This window comes from Phaenicophaeus curvirostris, chromosome 15 (genome assembly GCF_032191515.1).
Source record: "Phaenicophaeus curvirostris isolate KB17595 chromosome 15, BPBGC_Pcur_1.0, whole genome shotgun sequence".
Lineage (NCBI taxonomy): Eukaryota > Metazoa > Chordata > Aves > Cuculiformes > Cuculidae > Phaenicophaeus > Phaenicophaeus curvirostris.
The window spans coordinates 15,415,676-15,435,241 of NC_091406.1; the positions used below are offsets into that span (position 1 = coordinate 15,415,676).

Here is a 19,566-nt window from a genome sequence, read left to right on the forward strand (position 1 = left end):
AGTTATGGATTGCTCTCCAGTACTGGGAGGCATCAAACAAATGCAGCAGGCAGCACGTTGAAGCAAATACTGTTCGAAAGGGTACAGAAAGGGCTAGGAATGCTATTACTCCCAGCGCCCCACACCTGCAAGTGGAGGAAAGCTGTCCTGTCCCTGGTATAAAGCCAGCCAGCCAGTAATGACTGACAACAGGCAGAAAGTACTGGAGCTCAGGTCCATCCAAGCCAATGTCCCAAGCCAACAACAGCCCAAACCACACACCGAGTGAAACGCACTATTGAGGCAAATGTATTTCTCACAACACCCTCCTGTGGTCCCACAAGCTGCAGGGCAGTGACGCTCGCAGGCACAGCTGGGAGCTTTTGGTTTAACAAGTCTCTACTGAATCTTGCCTTTGCTGCCTTTAGGGGCTGCGCTGTCATTCAGTCTGACAGGAACTGGTTGTGATCAAGCCTGATCAGAAAAAACTGATTCTTTGGAGACACTGCCTCCTACTAGTCTGTAGGTCATCCCTCCCTCTCTGTATCCTTCCAAGGTCAAGCTCATTCTGCATTCACACTATGTTCCCTCTTTATTTTGCATGCATCTCTCTCACCCTTTCGAAATAAATGCAAACTTCTCCTTTTATTGTCGATGTTGTTCCAATGCAGTGAAATGACTATAGTGTTCATCTACCAGCAAACTGTCAAGAAGCCACATTTGTTTTGGTATTTCTTTTTCAGTAAATGCCTCCAGGTGCTTAATGACTTTTGTTTTCATCCAAGTAGGCATGCAAAACTTTTGGTGCTCATTCTCATGTGTTTCTTTATAACATACACTGTTTATTTCTCCTCTGAAAAACACAAGAGAACCACTTTGCAAGCAGAGATTTTTTTTATAATATTCAACACAGTCTGTATTCCTCAGCTTCTATTTCTTGTAACTCATTTTTCCTCGGTCAATTTGGCTGCTGCTGTCAGCTCCCCACTGAACAAGAAGCTTTATAAAAAAATAAATTGCATTTTGTACATCCTAGCTACCTATTTGATGAAATTATGAAAAAGCAAGACTGGGATACAGATTTCTAGCTTTCTTAAATTCCTTTATTTAATAATAAACATTCTTGCAATGAGGGCCTTCAGGATAATGCACCTTGGGGACAGGCGTAATAGAGTAACACAACAGACTAAGTCACACGTGGCAGAGGTCAACAGCAAGGGAAAGTCAGTATCATATGATGCTTGTTTTATATTCCATGTCAAGCAAGTTGCCTATTTCGTGTTAGGTTTTTAGCAACAAAGCAAATTTAGGACTTGTTGGCAGCTTTGTCAGAGAAGGTTCTGCCTACCCATGTTAATGAAGAAAGGCAGGAAGGCTGAGCAAAAGCCTTTTAATTAATACAAAAACACAGAAAGAAATGTAGGTCACCTTAATAACCACATTAGAGTAACAGCTGTATGTTCCAATTTTGTAGAACAGTTTGTCAGTCAAGGGTTCTCATTGGATACAATTTTGATTACAAAGAAATACTGAGTTTAAGGGGAAATACAAGAACTAGAAAGCTGTAACTGAATGCAATTAATAAACAAGCAAAGAAAGTTGGAAATGCCCCAAGTGGCACTGAGGAAGGCATAGCATTTTAATACTATCATGTAAGTGTTGTGAATGGAATACAGTCTACAGAGGGAAATGAGCTTCAGTGGAATGAGTATTTACAAACAACTGAATGAAAGACATACCATGCCTGAGTAACACCCCTTAGGAGTCCATGTGAAAGAAACCTAGCCACATAGTTTGTCAGCATCCCATATTCCCCGGGAGGAATCTCATCTCTAGTAAGTTAGATCTTTCAAAGATGATAAGGATCAGATAATAGGATTAGAGAATCCAGAAAGAAGTGTTCAGGCAGCACCACTACAGGGCCACCTTTTATACAAAGGGTCTGACTAAATGCCAGTCACGGGGCTAAATCCCAAGGGAAAACCAACAGTCCTGCTGTGTGAGAGCAAGAGGTGTGGGCGGCAGCATGTAGAGAGAATTTACTTGGCCCCACTTCTACAACACTAGACCAAAAGAGTGTTATTCTGCCTATCACAACAAAACAAAACGCAGCCATTCCATGTATAGCTGGAACAAGACCTCTGGACGGATTTTATATTGAATAAGCCCAGAGCAGCCTCAGACAAAATGAATTTCTGAGCAGTATGACAGTCTTACGCATAAACCAGAACAGCTATCTTAATGAAAAGAATTTACATCAGGATTTTTCTGGGAAATCACTGTGGCAGGTTTTTCTGTCTTTCCAGAAACATTTTTCTATGTGACGACAACATTTACTCTATGTGAGAATCTGCAATAATTTGCCCTTGGATATAAGGTTAACTGATCTTTTTTACTAGTGCTTTTACAAAATGAAAACTCCATTTAACATTAGGATAAAAATGTAAATGACTTGCTAAGAGTCATACTGATAGAATCTTGGAACGGTTTGGGTCAGAAGGGACCGTTAAAGGCCATCTACTCCAACCCCTGCAATGAGCACGGAATCTTCAACCAGACCAGGTTGCCCTGCCCCATCCAACCGAACCTTGAATGTTTCCAGGGATGGGGCATCCATAACTTCTCAGTGCAACTCGTGCCAGTGTTTCACCACCCTAATCATAAATAGATCGAGCTACCTCAAGTTCTTCATACAAATATTTCATAAAAATGAAACTGTCACAGGTTTGATTCCCACAGAAAGTAAGCAATAAATGTTTTCCTAAGGGTTACACTCTGAAGTTCTGCAGATCTATTCCCACCTGAAGCACTGCCTGTGAATTGCAAAGGATATATGCAAGACTACATCAATATCAGAGGTTTATCTACAAAGACACAAATAAGTACTGCCTAAAATGCAAAGAGTCTGACAGCTCTAAATCATTTAACAGTGTGCCAAGAGCTTTATGTCGTGTTCTACGAATCTAGAAGGTTTATACCCTCCAGGTTATGAAAGTTTCTAAAAATGTTATATGCACCTTGACTACCTTGTCATACAAGTTAAAGGCTCTCAAAACCTTCCTTCACCTTCAGCTCTCCTAAGGAGATTTTCTAAGCTGCTTTTAACACAAATTGCTGGGCTCAGTTTGTGGGCTGGAGCAACCAAACTGGAGACAGGACTTGGGCACTCGATGCTATTTCAACCACACTGAAGGTGAATATTGTCACTCACTTTCTTGCACTGAGGTGCACCGCTGTCAGGAGAGTGCTGGAGCACATCAATCTCAGTCTTCCTGCAGACACTGCTCTCTGTGTGACTCTGGCTTGCAGCCACATAGATCTGACTTCTGCTAGCTCTTTTAACCCTTCAAAAAAAAACCCCAAAACTATTCTCCTAGCCCAACCCTAATTTGCGAGCAAGTCTGGACCAATTTCACCCTCCATCTTTTATTATTGAACCATTTCAGCCACTTCTGAAAGCTTGTACTTCATCTGACAGAATTAGAAACAGGACTAAACACTGAATAGTCTCAGTATGCCAAACGTAATTTATATTTTTAGGATGATTTAAACTGACTTTCATGCACAAAAACCCAAGTAGTACATGCATATTTTATGTGCCACAATATACTGGAAATGAACACAACCAGCATGCTCTGAAGTTTGTCAAGAGGCGAGCACGAAGGTAATGGGCATTCAGAGCAGCTTGCATAGGAGTTTTTATTTCCTATAAACACTTCTACATGCTCTAGATACATTCTCAACAACGTTAATTTTAAGATGCTCTTCATCCTCTGCATTTACTGAGCTAATTTTTTCATTTCTCATGCATCTTTTCTGTGGAGATGCACAATCAAGCATAAGTTACCTCTAAACTGTTCTGCTGAGAGAGTAATCCAAACAAATTTGAGGTGCATCTTAAATTATAAAAGCAACTGATAAAGTGATTTAGAGGACTGGTGGTGTAGAGCAGATCACCAGCAAACAACATTGCAAATCATCTTCATTGGCCGTAACTGTCACATTCCTGACATACGATAGTGGGCCAGGCTACATATGAGCAATTCAACTTATGCTTTACCCTAGTCAGTTTTGCTATGTAACAGTATTTTTACAGCAATGAGAAGCTGAATGGGTCCAGTGACTACACAAATATTTGAATCCATATTATATAGACTGTAAAAGCTGGTTGAAATTTAGTAGCTTACGTATGACAAGCAACTAAATAGGAGAAGAATTTGTCTGCATTCCCTACGGACTAAACAAAAGCAACTTGGTTTAATGCAACAGTATTTCAGGACCACAGTAGTATGAAGTCATGGACTCAAAAATAAAAGATTACAATACCTAATGGCAGTAAAGACAAACAAGTCTCTAAAACCAGCATCTGATTTCACAACATAAGAAAGCCACACAAGTGTTAAAGAATTGGGGATAAAATGTGGGAGACAAGAAACAGAATGTAAATTCAGCAGGGACAATTTGTTCTGATGTCATACTTTACTTCATCACAAATGCATCCTGCCAAGCTAACAAGAAATCCCTCCATCTCTTTGACTATTCACTGACTAAAAATAAAACAATTAAATTTAAAAAAAAGGAGTTTGCATTTCCTTCTCCTAACTATAAAACTGTAATCCTAAATTTGTGAGATGTAAATAAATGCTGAATATAATATGTCAAAAACTTTAACTTGCTTTGGGGTAGGGCAACTTCAAACAGTATCTTAATTAGATCAAAAGGACGACACCAAAAAGGACAACTACAATATACCTGATGACTGCTCAGAACACAGTTTTCAAAACACATGACTTTCTCCCACACAGGAGGCTATGTCATGAAAAAGAACGGAGCATGACATTGGCACTCACATTTCCCAAATGTCCTCTGGCAGGTTTGCTGGAATTTCTGTTAAGCCCCTTCCACGACAATCCACTACATTGTTGCTGCAGGTGCAGGCAGATGGGCAAGTGATGGAACTGGCACTGCACGACGGAGGTTCAGACTGGGATCCTGAGACATAATGAAAACATTAAATATTAGTTTTGAAAAATGATCGCCTGAATTTTTTACAACAAAATACATCATTCTCTGAGTTTTCCAGATCCTTTTACTAAAGTAATCATTTATTTGGATTCAGTCAATATAATGTGCTACATATCAACTGCAGAGAAAAACATGTAAAAGATTACTGTGTCCTTATTCTTCCTCAGTCTCCACTCTATCAATCTCTTTCTCTCATGAACACTTCTCAGGTGCCCTCCATGATCAGCCATATCAATTTATTCAAAGATTTAAAAAATAAGCCTTAAGATCAAGTAGTATTTCCAAAAGTTGTTTTTGCCTAGAAGTTTCCATTATGCAAACTCTCCTTGAGTATTTTTACACACTGAGAGGAGACTGCCATCAACCATGACTTATGTTTTTGAAATGAGGTAACCTCTAGGGGCATAAAGACTGAAAATGCAAAGGTAGGTTTTTTCCAAGATTAGACAATGGAAATATAAAAAGAATTTAGTAAAATGCAAGTTCAAACCTTCAAATCCTTGCTTAATCTAATAAATCCACTGAGAGACAGGAAGCTTCTTATAGAGCAAAGCTTTAGCATGAAGATGTTGCTCTGTATACATTGTAGTCGATCCATTAGATACAGGTTGTATTGGTCTCTCCTCTCAAGTAACAAGTGATAGGATGAGAGAAAGTGGCCTCAAGTTGTGCCTGGGGAGGTTTAGACTGGATATTGGGAAATTTTACTTCACTGAAAGGGTTGTCAAGCATTGGAACAGGCTGCCAAGTGAAGTGCTGGAACCTCTGTTCCTGGAGGGATTTAAAAGATGTGTAGATGCGGCACTTAAGGACATGGTTTAGTGGTGAACTTGGCAGTGTTAGGTTTATGGTTGGACTCAATGATCTTAAACTTATCTTTTCGGACCTAAACCATTCTGTGATTCTAAATCTTAACACATATGGTCCAAGGAATCAAAATCATACTTATCTTTGTCTCCTTACCTTCTGGTGTCATGCACCCCAAAAAAGGATGAATGAGAGAAATGCAAAAGAGCAATTGCAAGCTTTTAGAGATAGCAAGCAATTGTAACTAGAAAGAAACATTTTTAGAACAATCTTTGCTCTCTGGGAGGCAAAAAAGAAAGTCAGCAGCAAGGTCAGACCTTCCACACACCCTCTCTGGTCACACATCTGATGTGCTTTATGAAGAGGTTTGGTAGCAAGGGGAGAATGCATTTTGCACAGTTGTAACACTACAACTTATCGCTGTGTGCTGGAGAAGCACTAATACACTCCCTTTTTCATTATGGAACAAGATTAAAAAAAACTGTCGTATTGCCAGCTGGAGGTTTAAAAGTCTGTTGCTGACTCTACTGCATCTAAATCAACGGCAGAAGATTCACGTTTGTGTGACGCAGAACTGCATAGTGCTTTACACTAAAGCAATGGTTTGAAAGGAGGTTATTATACAAAGAGCACTGAAAAGAGAGAGAAGAGACAGAACGGCAGTCTTCCTTGCACAGAAAGCAGGCAGCAGCAGCAAGGTGATGATTAGTATTCTACTACAGTTAGACAGCATGGAATTTGCCAGCAGCTTTTTGAATGGAAAGGCCAAAAGGTAAAACAGAACATTATTTATGTTGCCCACTAAGCCCTTTGGATCCTCTCCAAACAACACCTGATATATAGCTGACCAACACCAACAGGAGTCCTTTTATTAACCATGAATTTGGACCAAAACCCATTTACCTGTGATTTTCTACCACAAAAGAGGAACTTTCACGTGAATAGAGTTTTGATTTATGGCTAGTGAGTAAACAAATAACCAGTTAGTTAACCAGGGACCTGCATGTTGTCAAAACAGAGAGAGAGAGAAATATAAAGTCTTAACCCTTGGCACTGACACAACTGAACTGAAAAAAATAACAGCATATGCTGAAAGGAAGGAAAGTAAAGAGAGAGGCTGCCTCTGTGTTTGGACTCTGTTTTCCACATATAATGAATGATCAGTTTTCTCATTTCACTTAAAACAGGATGGAAAAAGGAGTGTTTTCATAAACTTAGATTTTCATTATAAGCTTGAATTCTCTGAGTCGCCCCAAATATCCTGTACCCCTGCCATTTTCGATTCTATGCTGAAGACAGCCCTTAATTCTTCTTCATAAACAAAAGTAGATCCAAGACTGTAGATTTCTGAAAACTTTAATGAAATAAAAAGACTTTGTGCATAAATTGCTATCATCATTATCAAATGATTTTGCTTGTTTTTTCCCTATTGCAAAGAATAAAATACCGTATTACACATGCACACACAACAGGCACAAAAAAGAGAGTTTAATCAGTTTAATGTTTATATAGTTAAGGAGTGCAGATAAAGAAAGGACTAGTCAAGAAAACAAGTCTAAATAGCCTATGGAATATAAAGTTCTTAAAATTAAAATTTGGGTATGATTTTCATAGATATTCAGGGTATAAGTGTGCAGACAGATCAAGGAGCTCAAGACAATACTGCCTCTAATAAAGGATGTTTAAAACCTAAAAATGAATTTTTCTTTTACTGCCAACACTTCAAAAGAAAAAACAAAAAAAAAGCTAAAATATTTCAGGATTCCTGTTTGTGCCCTTCATAAGTGCAGCTGAGTCCTTATGGTGTGGACACAACAAAACGAAATGGCCACCGACAAGCCAGCTGCATTTTTATTATTTCTAAAGTTCTTACTATCTGTCATCTTCTCATTTCAGATTTTTTCTGTTACATGGCAGCCCTAGTTCACCACGTTAATTATATTTTTCTACAAGAGACAAAAATCATCAACTCAATTATATATTTTGCTATAAAAAACCCCACCGTTAACAAAATGTGGAAGCTAGGATAGGAAAATGATTAACAAAAATTACTATGATTTTTGTGCCCGATGTAATGGAATGACAGCCTCAATGATTATGGTAGTTAATATCTGGCATGTCATTAGCCTGCACCATTTTATTTCACAGTCTCAGACTATGGGTTAGGGCAGAGATGAGACAGGGGAGAGAGTTAGGACCCAGCAGTTAACAGAGAAATTAAGTGCTTTTTTCAAATAAGCATCTCATTGGCCTCTAGCCTTTTGAAAGCAGCAAATAGACTGATATCACAATTAGAATAGAACGATTATGGTGTATAAATTAACAGTTTAAATGTCACAGTAATTTAAAATAAATTTTGCAATGACTAAATAAACTAAATAATCTCATTTGCACTGACACCCAATTACAGCACACTAAGTAGCATGCTTTATTACCTCCTCACCTATCCAATTGCCTTTGAAGCAGTTCTTTTCCACTAGCAAAATGTTAGTTTTTTGTAAGAAATATTAATGGATTTTCAGATAAATCTGACAGGATTTACCAGTTGAAAATCTGTGGTGACTTTAAATCTTTTTAAATATAGCAGGCCATGAAATTATTGATCAATAAACAAAACACTACAAGTATTTTAGATCTGTGGACATATTACGACCTTTGTCGTTTAATTCAATAACCCATTGGAACTTCTTACAGTGCTGGGACATCTGAAATCGATTACTACTACATGAGCTATAGTTTTCACTAGGCTCCCATCAATACAATCTCAAAAAGATGCCTAAAGCAGATGTATTGCTCCTGAGTGGTGTTTGCATCCCAGTATTAAAATACAGTTGAGTGTGCACAGTCCTGCAGAGGGTGAGTCAATCAAGATGGAATATCTGCAAAGTTAACATTAATTTATTGATGGCAAATATTCCACTAATGAAGAAAAAATGGTACAAATGTATTTATATTACAGGAATGCATTTAGTATTTACAATTAGCGACTTGAGCCCCTGACTGATGATGTTAGTACCATCAAGTTCATGGCATATAAAAATTTGCTACTCATTCATTATTTGATTCAAGTTCACTGTTCTGCCAAACATTCCTAAATAGCAAATTTATCTGTTAAAGATCATGGCACATGAGCACAACTGTTCTGTAGGCAAAGTCAACACCAATGGGTTTACAAACAAATATCGAGGAACAAAAATGGGAACATTCAATTGCAGTAAAAGGAAATTCTAGTGCAACAAAAAAAGCACTTTATTCTACAAAACCTACTTTGCCTGTTTTATTCTACTGAATGGTGGAAGTAGAACAAAGAAGCAGGCTCACCTGTACTAACTGTGGTTTAATAGGTAGATTTGTTCTTCTGCAGAATTAATAAAACAGAATCTGTAAGACAACTTAAGTCATTTCAAAACTATGACAAAGTTGCTTTTCTCTCAGGGCAATTTATGCCATTTAAATCTTCCATGAAAGGGATTGAAAAAGTGTAATTTGAACGCCTCCCATGCCCTGTGCCTACTGTAAGCCTTTCTTTGAACATCTTTCTCCGGCCTTCCCAACACATAAATTTTCTCCTAAAAGCAGCCAGAAGTTAACTTTCTGACTCTTGCTGCATACGGAAGGCCGTTAGCTTGCATTTGGTTCTCTGGCTTTGTATACCATTTGCTCTTCCAAAACAGGTCAAAGACTAAAAAAGTAATGCTGCTAGGAAGGCTTAAGAGAGGTAGTGGTTCTGCAGTTCAAATGGCATCCGTGCACAGCAACCTCAATAAAGCCACTTCCACAATTTGTATCAGCACTCTAGAAGGTGCATATGAAGTGACATTTAAAAATAGGTCCAGAAATAATGCAGTGAACTTATAAATATATTCAAGCACAAAAGCGAAGAGGAAGACAAATTATTTAAGTGAAAGGATATCACCTGTACAAGGATTAATGACAGATAAGGGTCATGATCAATTGTGAGTCTATGAAGGGATCATAGTTCTGGAAGGGCCTTCTGAACAGGTTATCCACTAATGAATATGAATTGTTCCATAAAGAAGTTTGATAAAGTTATGGAAGGGATCAGAATAGTTTAAGGCTGTGCTTTGGGTCCCTGGGGTTTGATTTACTGGTATTTTGAGTTTTAAACAGGACTTGCCTTGGTTTGATTGACTTCATGTTGGTCTTTGCTTCTACCCTCCCATCCCTGTGTCCTGCCACAGCTGGTATAGGACTTTTCCTGCCCAACACAAGCTGATCTCTTCAAGAAGAGGAGGAAGATGCGACTCACTTCAATCAGAAGCATTGACACAGCTACGCAGACAAAGTTGGGCAGAATGTGACATTTCTCCTGATAATGACACCAGAGGCACCCAGCCTGGTCACGGGCTCACCCACCGCCCTTGTCAGGAATGAGGAAATGCTTTTTTCCATATGACTGGACAAGGGCTGAAGAGTGAGCCTTTGTCCCTTTCTCAGAGCCACCTCAGAATTCCTTGGAACACTTTCTTTGGCATTTGGGACACGCTAAGGAACACAGGGCAATGACGATTGTTCTGCTGTGAGGGTGGAGAGACACTGGCTCAGGCTGCCCCATCCCTGGAGGTGTTCAAGGCCAGGTTGGATGGGCCTTGGACAGCCTGATCTAGTGGGATATGTCCCTGCCCATGGCAGGACAGTTGGAACTGGATGACCTTTAAGGTCCCTTCCAACACAAACCATTCTATGATTTATTCCTCAGATTTGCAAGATGGTCCCCAAAATAAAAAACACCATACGCAGCATCTTATAAAACAACGAATGGCCATTAGCAGCCCTTCTCTGCATGAACTGCACCAGATCGCATGGAGAAAAACTGCTCTGCTCTCCCACAAGCAACAGCTACTGCCCAGCACTGGTAAAATCTGCATCATTAGCAAATAAACTCTCCCTCCTCTTCAGTTTCCAGTGAGCACCAACGTTCCATGCTGGCACTATCTCCATGTCCCATGTTGAAAGGAGTAGACCTGCTGCTAGTTATGCAGATATACTATCGCACAGAGCCTTTTAAATAGGAGCAGATGGGGAGTTCCTCTCCCCACACACTTTTCCTTTGGCATCTTCTGGATATTCTCATTAAGCTTGAGGAGTGCTATTCGATTAGCTGCTCATTGTTGGTTTTCTCAGCAATACACCATGAAACTATTGGGAGAAAAATGAAGCATGACCATCTACTGAATTTTGTTGTCTGGGCCAGCTATCTTTTAAGACCATTTGGTCTCACCTAAACAAATAAATCTGCCTTCTCACTAGGCCTTCCAGTTTGCATTAAGCAGCATGAAGCTAACAGTTTTTCCTCTTTACTACACCTCAGCTGCAATCTCACTGTATGAATCAGAAGCTCTAGATTTTCAACGAATAATTGAATGAAACCACTGTTTTCATAGAGTCAGCACCATTTTTTTTTTTCAGCCAGAAATCACTAGACACTTAACTGTGCTAATGATTTTTCTCTTGCATCAATTTCAGGCTGAATTTTATCTTACTTAACTCAAATTATTCATCTTCATTTTCTTTGGATTCTTGTAGATCCTCCAAATAGGAACACTAAGGAGGATCAAGAATCAAAGAATCACAGAATTACCTGAGTTGGAACAGATCCACAGGGATCACTGAGTACAACTATCCCTGCACAGGACATCCCCAAAATTTACATCATATATCTGAGTGCATTGTCCAAATACTTCTCGAATACCAATAGCCTTGGCACTATGCCTACCTCCCTGGGGAGCTGTTTAGTGCTCCACCACCCTCTGGGTGTCGAACTTTTTCTGAATATCCAATCTAACCCTCTCTGGCACATCACCCTGCCATTCCCTCAGGTCCTGTCACCAGGGAGAAGAGATCAGTACCAGCTCCTCCTCCTCCGCTTGTGAGGAAGCTGCAGACTGCAATGAGGTCACCCTTCAGTCTCCTCTTCTCCATGTGGAACAGATCAAACGACTTGAGCCACCCCTCATATGACTTTTCCTTTAGACCCTTTACCAACTTTGTGGCCTCCTCTGGACAATCTCCATAAAATGGTTTCTAGTGGAAAAGCAAATGATTTATGGATCCAACTTCCTTCTCTATAATGCTTGTTTCATTATTTATGAAAACTACCTCAGAAAAATACTTAAAATCCCATATATTACAGTTCAACTTTGCTACGTTTCATATCGCAAGACATTCAGGACATACTAGCTTCACATTAGTTTCAAGGTTTTAGAATCTGATGATTCTTAGATGTGAAATGCATGAATTCTTTAACTGTAAAAAGTACTAATCTCTGTTCTTGTCTAAGAAATCTCATCCAATCTGCATACTTCATTGCAAACACTGTCTCTGTAAAATACCTTGATGTGTATGTGCCAACCCTGTAACAAACCTGTATTAACTGGCACCTTCAGAGTCAACGCCTCAGAATCAGCAACAATAGTACAGGATAAAACCAGCTTCCTCCCTGCTCCTACTGAAATCAGTCCAGTTTCTCCCTGTTTAGCTACTGGACAGTCTCCTCTGCAAGCCATCTGTTGAGAACTGATGACTCTTGAGCAAGCTGTTTGGATAGTGAGGATGTCACCATACAAGATACAATGCTCCTGAAAGCATCCGCTTTATTCTTAGAGATGCAGTTCAGAAGCCTGTATTTATTTTCTCATGTACTTATGAAAAACAAAACCATTCATCATTGTAAAAAAAAAAAAAAAAATCTGAACAGAGTGACTCAGTGGGTCCTGCACGGAGCACTGAAAAGAACAAGGTGCTGCCGAGGGACCCACTGCTTCAGTTTGCAAAGCTTTACAGCCACACTAACACAGGTGAGAAAATACATTATGACTTGACATAACTGATCAATATGTAGATTAATTTCAACTTCAGTAAGTAAAGAGCAGGTAGGAGAAAAATGAGAGCGCCATAATAAAACTTATATGAGAGGAAAATGAAATAAAATTACTGTTCTAAGGAGGTCAAAAGAGGACAAGAGACGAACGAATAGACAGAGTGTGTGTTTCAGAGAGACAGAGAAGCCAGTTCAACAGCGAAACATCTGAACATAGGAAGGAAGCTGGGTTTGATCCAGGCAAAGACTAGAGGGCTCCAAGATGTACCAAGCATACGCCAGCACCCCTAGATGCTTCCCTGCTAGCTAAGGGTATAGAAAAATAAATCGTGCCTAAGGATCAGAGTGCAGATAGTATGTCAACTGACATAAAGTCTTTACTTAGTGTATCATTTCTCTTGTCACAGCAATGTGGCAGTGAATCACAAGGTTATGGTGGAGAGAGAGGAGAAACACATCATGTTATGCGCAGCACAAGCTGCAGCACTGTGGTGCCACATGATTTCCCCTTCTACAACATACTGCCTTGTAGGAGATTGTCTCACCAAACACATCCCAGAGCTCAACAAGCGTTTGTGCAGGAGGAGTGTCTGTTTGGAGATTTCTTTGGGAACAGATGGCCTTAAGGCAAAGGTCCAGGAAGGCTGATCTGTCAGGGTGGCTCTGGAGGAGAGACTCCCCTACGAGGAGGGAAAGATTGCTGAAGGAGCCAGCCAGAAGGCCCTGTTGTGTGACAGGACTGCCAGAAGGACTCAGCACTCTCCCCCAGTGGTGAGGGGACATCCAGTCTCAGCCCTGCTTGGTTCTGTTAATGACCTTTCCCCTGCCTCCTCAGTAATACAAATCAAATTAGACATATTTGCAAACCTTCCTCCAAGCAACCATGCACTATTTAATCTTACACATTTACCTACAGTTCTAAGCCAAATACTCATGGGCACAAACAAGTGAAACGTGGAATAGTTTTTCTGCTGCTCCCAATTTGCCTGCAAGGGCCATCTGAATTAGTATTTTACATGCATAAGCTGAGCCACATTTCTGAAGGACTGACTCAGTTTACACTGGTATGACTCAGTTTACACAGATACATCTGCATGTAACTCCGACTTCAGCAACACGATCTCGAGACACTTTGCACCTAATGCTTATAAACATCATACGTACAAGACTGATAGTACAGTGTCCCGAAGGAATCAAGTAATTTGGGTTCCAGTTATGGCACCTTTCTATCAGGGTTTCACTTCTTCTCTTCCAACTTATGCTATTCCTTGGTATGTAGCATTCAAAATCTGTTTCTAAAGGAATACTTGTCATAAACTATATTTTAAAAAAAACCTGCATTATTTTTGCATAGGGTCTAAAGAATAACTAGCAGTCAATTTCCATGGATGTTTTCCCTTGTTTCCCAAATAATTTGAATCTCCTCTTCCTGCTTTGAGGGAGGCAACCACACAAGTTTTCAGCTGGAATATTCTGATGAAGCCCATTTTACAGTGGATGAAAGACTGAGGTTTCTTTTGCTGTGAAGATATTCCCACTGCCATAAAACCACAAATGCTTGAAATGCTGAGCCTGTACTTAAACAGAGGAGTTCACTACATTGTATTTCAGCACTTCATAACTACAATGCAAAGGCAGCTTTCACTGCCAGCTTGAGGCTAGTTACAGTGATTCATATAGGCTTAAACTATATAAAATTCCTTTGCAGAGAGACAAGTTCAGTTCACCATTCACCTCTTGTCCTAGTTGGACTCCATAGTCAAACATGAACAAATTACGCTGTAAAATCAGGAAAAAGTACTGTAATAAGGAGCAGGGATGATTTATATCCCCTTTAAACTAGCTACTCATGTAGATTTTAGTGGAACTAGTATGCACTAAGCTGAGTTCTTTGCTAAATCCTCTGCTAAAATGAGATCTTCAAATGCATTACTTTTTCAGTATATTTCGTTTCCCAATGAGTGCTAGGAGATACAGCTGATGGACTGTCTCACTGGAAGCTTCTTTCCTTTAGTTTTTATTAATTTATGTTTTAATAAAAAGCAGACCAATCTTGAGAGTTCTCATATATGTTCTTGGTCCAACAGGCAACTGATAAAAATCTTTTCTCTTTTGGAACTCATAGTCTGCACAGAAAACTCCGTTTAGATGAGTTCTGTCCATATTACATTTCTCATTCAGCAATTATCTCCTCTCCTGATTTAAACAACTCTTTTTCCTTCACTTCACTAGATCATAAATCCAAATAGCTGAACTCATGCCCCATTTGAAACTTCATTTCAGAAGAAAGAAATGCTGTAGAAACCTTTTCGGTAAAATTAGATTGTGCTAATAGCTTAATTAATTTATCCATTTCTTTTATCCTTCCTCTCCTAAGACTGTTAGATTTTTAGACTTTTCTTTTAGCTAAACTTTCAATTAAATTTATCAGATATTCTGAGCATCCTCAAATCGCCATAACTTCACATAAGTTCCTCAGTGCTCTTGAAAATCATATCACAAAAATCACCGGTGTACAACTTGGTTTTCCATCTGCTCATAACACTTCCTGCACAACTCTAAGTTGGGGCATTAATTTACCATCCATGATATAATTAAGGGGATCAAACCATTCTTCTCCAACAGTTTCTCTCTTTGCCACATGTAAATGATACTACAGAAAAAAGGCATTCCTGAAAACATCTCTAGCAAAAGCACATGTACAGTACTTCCATCAATCAACCCATGTACCAAGAGGATAAAGCTCTCTCACAAGCTGTAGGAGATAAAGCACACAGTACCACGAGACTGTCAGCGTATCAAGATTAGAACTCACATCACCTTCTTAACAAGCTCCCTGTGTCACTTACCATTTGGCCTGCAAACTTGTGTCTGGTATCTTCCTTTTATTTTTCACAGGATACACGCTGCCATGTCGCTCTTTGCCAGATCAGATTTCTTTTCCCAATGTTTTATATTTTTTTCTTTTTTTTTTTTTTGAAAATGCATTTCAATCACAAAAGACCCAAGTGCCTATTTGATGAATATACCCCACATATAGACACATGGTTTATTACGTATCATCAGCTTCAATTATCAGTGTGGAAACTTGTACAACAGCAAAGTGCACTGGCTCCTTAAGAATCCTGTTTCAGTCCCTGGGCAAAATCTGCTCCTCCTGTTCTATAGTCCAATCATTTATCAACAGACTCAGATTAGCATTTTCTATTCCCTTTCTTTTGTATTGCAGTCAGATGTAGAGCTCTTCCCTTAAGAATTACCAAATTATCCACAGTTAACTGATTTCTTATGCAGATATCATTGGCAATGCTAAAGTAGAAAAAAACAATCTGAGAACTGAAACGTTATCTGGAATCCAATAATTCTTATAAAGGTGAAAAAATTAACAATTTGATATACTCCCATACGGTTTAGCAATGATAAAAACAAACAGGCTTGCCACAGAATGGCACTCAGTGACAACATAATAATTTTGTCTTCACTGTTTTCATGTGAATATCAATATAAACCCATTTAGCTGATACACAAATGAATAACTGGCATCATTACCAGAGCAGACAAAGTCCTTCTTCTGAACGTCGGCCACAAGAAATCCCCTCAGGTTTACAGGTGCCAAGCAGAAGGTGAACTGCCCGATCGTGCGCCTCTGCCGCAGCCAGTCTGACAGCCAAGCCAGGTGGCAGTCGCAGTGCAGGAAGTTGGAGTGAAGCCGCCTACAAAAGACAGAACAACCCTAAAGTTAGCAGCAGTTTTTTAAACAGAAGATACAAACCAGATCAATCAAGCACAAGTCAGCCTGGCACTTTGTTACAATTTAAGGAGGATAATTGCAGGTTATGGGTTACAATTGAGTCAGGTCTTGACTGTCTATATTGCCATATAATATACCAATGTCCACATATAAATTATGGCTATTATTTATCACATATAAATTAGGGCTATTATTTATAATGTCCTGAAGGAATGAAGTTAAGTCATGCTTACAGGTAATTATGAGTTGGCCATTCTAGAGAAAAGAACATGCAGAATATAAAATGCCTTCAAGCAATCACTTTCCCTGTGATTTCATATCAGAACTAACCACATCAATGCGGTATCTTTGAGCAAACTTAAAGAATGGCTTGTAAAAACACAAGGACCAGGATGACAGGTCCCTCCTGTCTCTCCAGTGATGAAGCTGGTGAGGGGGCTGGAGAACAGGCCTTATGAGGAACGGCTGAGAGAGCTGGGGGTGTTTAGCCTGGAGAAGAGGAGGCTGAGGGGAGACCTCATTGCTCTCTACAACTACCTGAAAGCAGGTTGTGGAGAGGAGGGAGCTGGCCTCTTCTCCCAAGTGACAGGGGACAGGACAAGAGGGAATGGCCTCAAGATCCACCAGGGGAGTTTCAGGCTGAATATTAGGAAAAAATTTTTCACAGAAAGGGTCATTGGGCACTCGAACAGGCTGCCCAGGGAGGGGGTTGAGTCACCTTCCCTGGAGGGGTTTAAGGCACGGGTGGGCGAGGTGCTGCGGGACATGGTGTAGTGTTAGATAGGAATGGTTGGACTCGATGATCCAATGGTTCTTTTCCAACCTGGTGATTCTATGATTCCTTTTGAGCGAGTAAGAGTAAGCACGAGAAACCTCCCACACCTGAGGCTATCGATACTTTGTACATTCCTATGTTCCCCGTACAAATTAATCAATGTGGTTCTTTACTGTGGCTTTTTACTGCAAGTATGCAGATTTTAGACAGGAATTTTCAAATCGTGACAAAGAAGGGGACTGCATCGGGGTCATTCCACATGGTAACGCTGGGGCCGTTCTGTGTAATGGAAGATCCAGGAACACAGCTCCCTTCCCAGCCTGCTTTACACCTGGCACTAGAACGCACAGAGGCGTTATCGTATTGCTGGGGGAAGTCTGCAGAATGACGATGCATTCAGGGAGCGAATCTGGTCATTTTAATAGCTACCAAACTCTCGGTCAAAACAAAAGCCCAGGACAATTGATTATTTCATTCCTTGCAATGAGTCATACATTCGCAGTGTTACACCAAAGCTGAGATGATAAAACAGATTGAAAATCCTGTCAGAAATGGTTAGATAAAGCATTATTCACCAATATTACAGGCATTAAATGTAAAAAATCCAGAGAATTGGTGTGCAAAGGATTTAGCCTTGTCCATTCACCAAAGAAATTAACTGTCCATCTGTGAGATCTTCATAGAGCATGGCAGCAGTGCTGCCTGGGCTGACAACCGACAGATTTGTATGTCTGGGGCGGGTAGCCACAGTAGAAGACTCTGGAAGTAAGAGTTTATTCTGCAGAGATGGAAGATGCTGCTCTCCTGACAGCACTGTAAAATGTAATTGTTACAGAAGGAACGCTGGAAAACCTCATGTTTAGGGATTATGAAGCTATTTAATTGCCACTGCAGTAAGTTAGATTTCTAGTAAAAAGTTTTGTTAGTGCGAACCATTAATCTGTTGAATAAAAGAACAAATGCTATTACAAAGAAAAGAGAATGAACACCATCTTGCTAGAAATTATCTTAATAAGACTTCATCCTAACTTAGAGATTTCATTTAAATACTCAAAGAATTATCCCTTCCCACCACAATGATCCACAATGATATTTGGAATCTTCTTCTTTCGGGAACTGAAACAGAACTCATCCCCCTGCATGGATACAGGCAGGCAGGAGTAATAAAAACACAATTTCACAAAAAGGGACAGCTTTCCAAGTCTGTGAGATGGTTCTTTCCCTCACTAAATTCGCACAGCTGGTTTCTGGGGTTTCCCACGTTAGTAGTGCCAGCTGTCACCTTTCCACCAGCTCACCTGCCTCAGCAGAGCCCTTCCTCACCTTTTGCTCAAGGTTTCTTATGTGGATATTCTACAGTTTGCTTTTGAGAGGAGACCACTTAGCCTATCAATATGAACAAAGCAGTCTATTACAATATATCTTTGATAATTATATGAATGAATACAGCCAAAAAACCCCTTTTCACAGTACTTCAAAAGTACAATACACTGATTCCCTGCAAAGATGAAAAGCGATGAAGTGATTTGGTACATTTTCAGTTCATCCTTAAATAAAAAAAAAAAAGGAAATGACACAATTACCTATCTCAGCGGTCACATGCAGAGACACTGGCAGTGATAAGGACACTTACCATTAAGCAAACAGGTATGAGGGACATGCTTTAACATAAATAAAGCTGTTTCAAGCAAAGGAAAGCAGATCAATAAAAACTAATTCCTGTCACTTCCAATCAAGGCTAAACGATCAATGAAACTTAGCAACAGAAAAGACAATTAAATCAAAAAGGTTAGCACAGAAAAGCTGATTTTTTTTTGTTTTTAAGAATTCTTCAACCACTCCTCATCTTACTTGCCCTTGTCTGGTTGAATAGACTCTTTATTCTCCCTTCTCTGTTCTTTCTAATGAGCAGACTGTTTTGAGAACTATGAAGAAAGAGCTGTTGATCCCCAGAACTATCACAGCAGATGCAGATGGAGCACAAGGGGCCCCAAACCTCCTGCTAGAGGAGCTCACACTTGTGTCCACAGGGAAAACACTATCCACGCTGCACTGAGCCTCAGCTGGATGGGAAGGCTTGTCCCTACTTATGGAACATCCAGACCAGGGACTCCCTACGAAAGCTTCTCAAAACAAGCAGATCTAAGCTTGATGGTATTTGAGAAGGTGACCAAACATATGGTAACTTTACAAGACAGCAGCAGAGTCACCAAGCTGTAACGAACATCATTCATGATCCATTGGGACTGAATTTGCATCCACAATCAAGAGATTAAATAGCAGATCTTGTTCAGCCATTATGCTTCAGAGAGCTTTCTCGTTTCTTGCAACTGTTCATTGACGTTGTTTATGTGTATTTATGCAGGAGAAACAGGTTACCAAGTGAAA

The 19,566-nt window shown here is 39.8% G+C and overlaps 1 protein-coding gene across 2 annotated transcripts in view; it reads right to left on the minus strand.

Annotated features, from left to right (window-relative positions):
* Positions 1-19,566, minus strand: part of SLIT3 (slit guidance ligand 3) — a 504,299-nt gene that overhangs the window by 178,324 nt on the left and 306,409 nt on the right. For both annotated transcript variants that reach the window (XM_069869312.1, XM_069869313.1), the window contains 2 exons: positions 16,202-16,365; positions 4,830-4,971 (listed from right to left, as the gene is read on the minus strand). In XM_069869312.1, the coding sequence (XP_069725413.1) occupies positions 4,830-4,971; positions 16,202-16,365 (306 nt within the window). The remainder of the gene's footprint in view (positions 1-4,829; positions 4,972-16,201; positions 16,366-19,566) is intronic.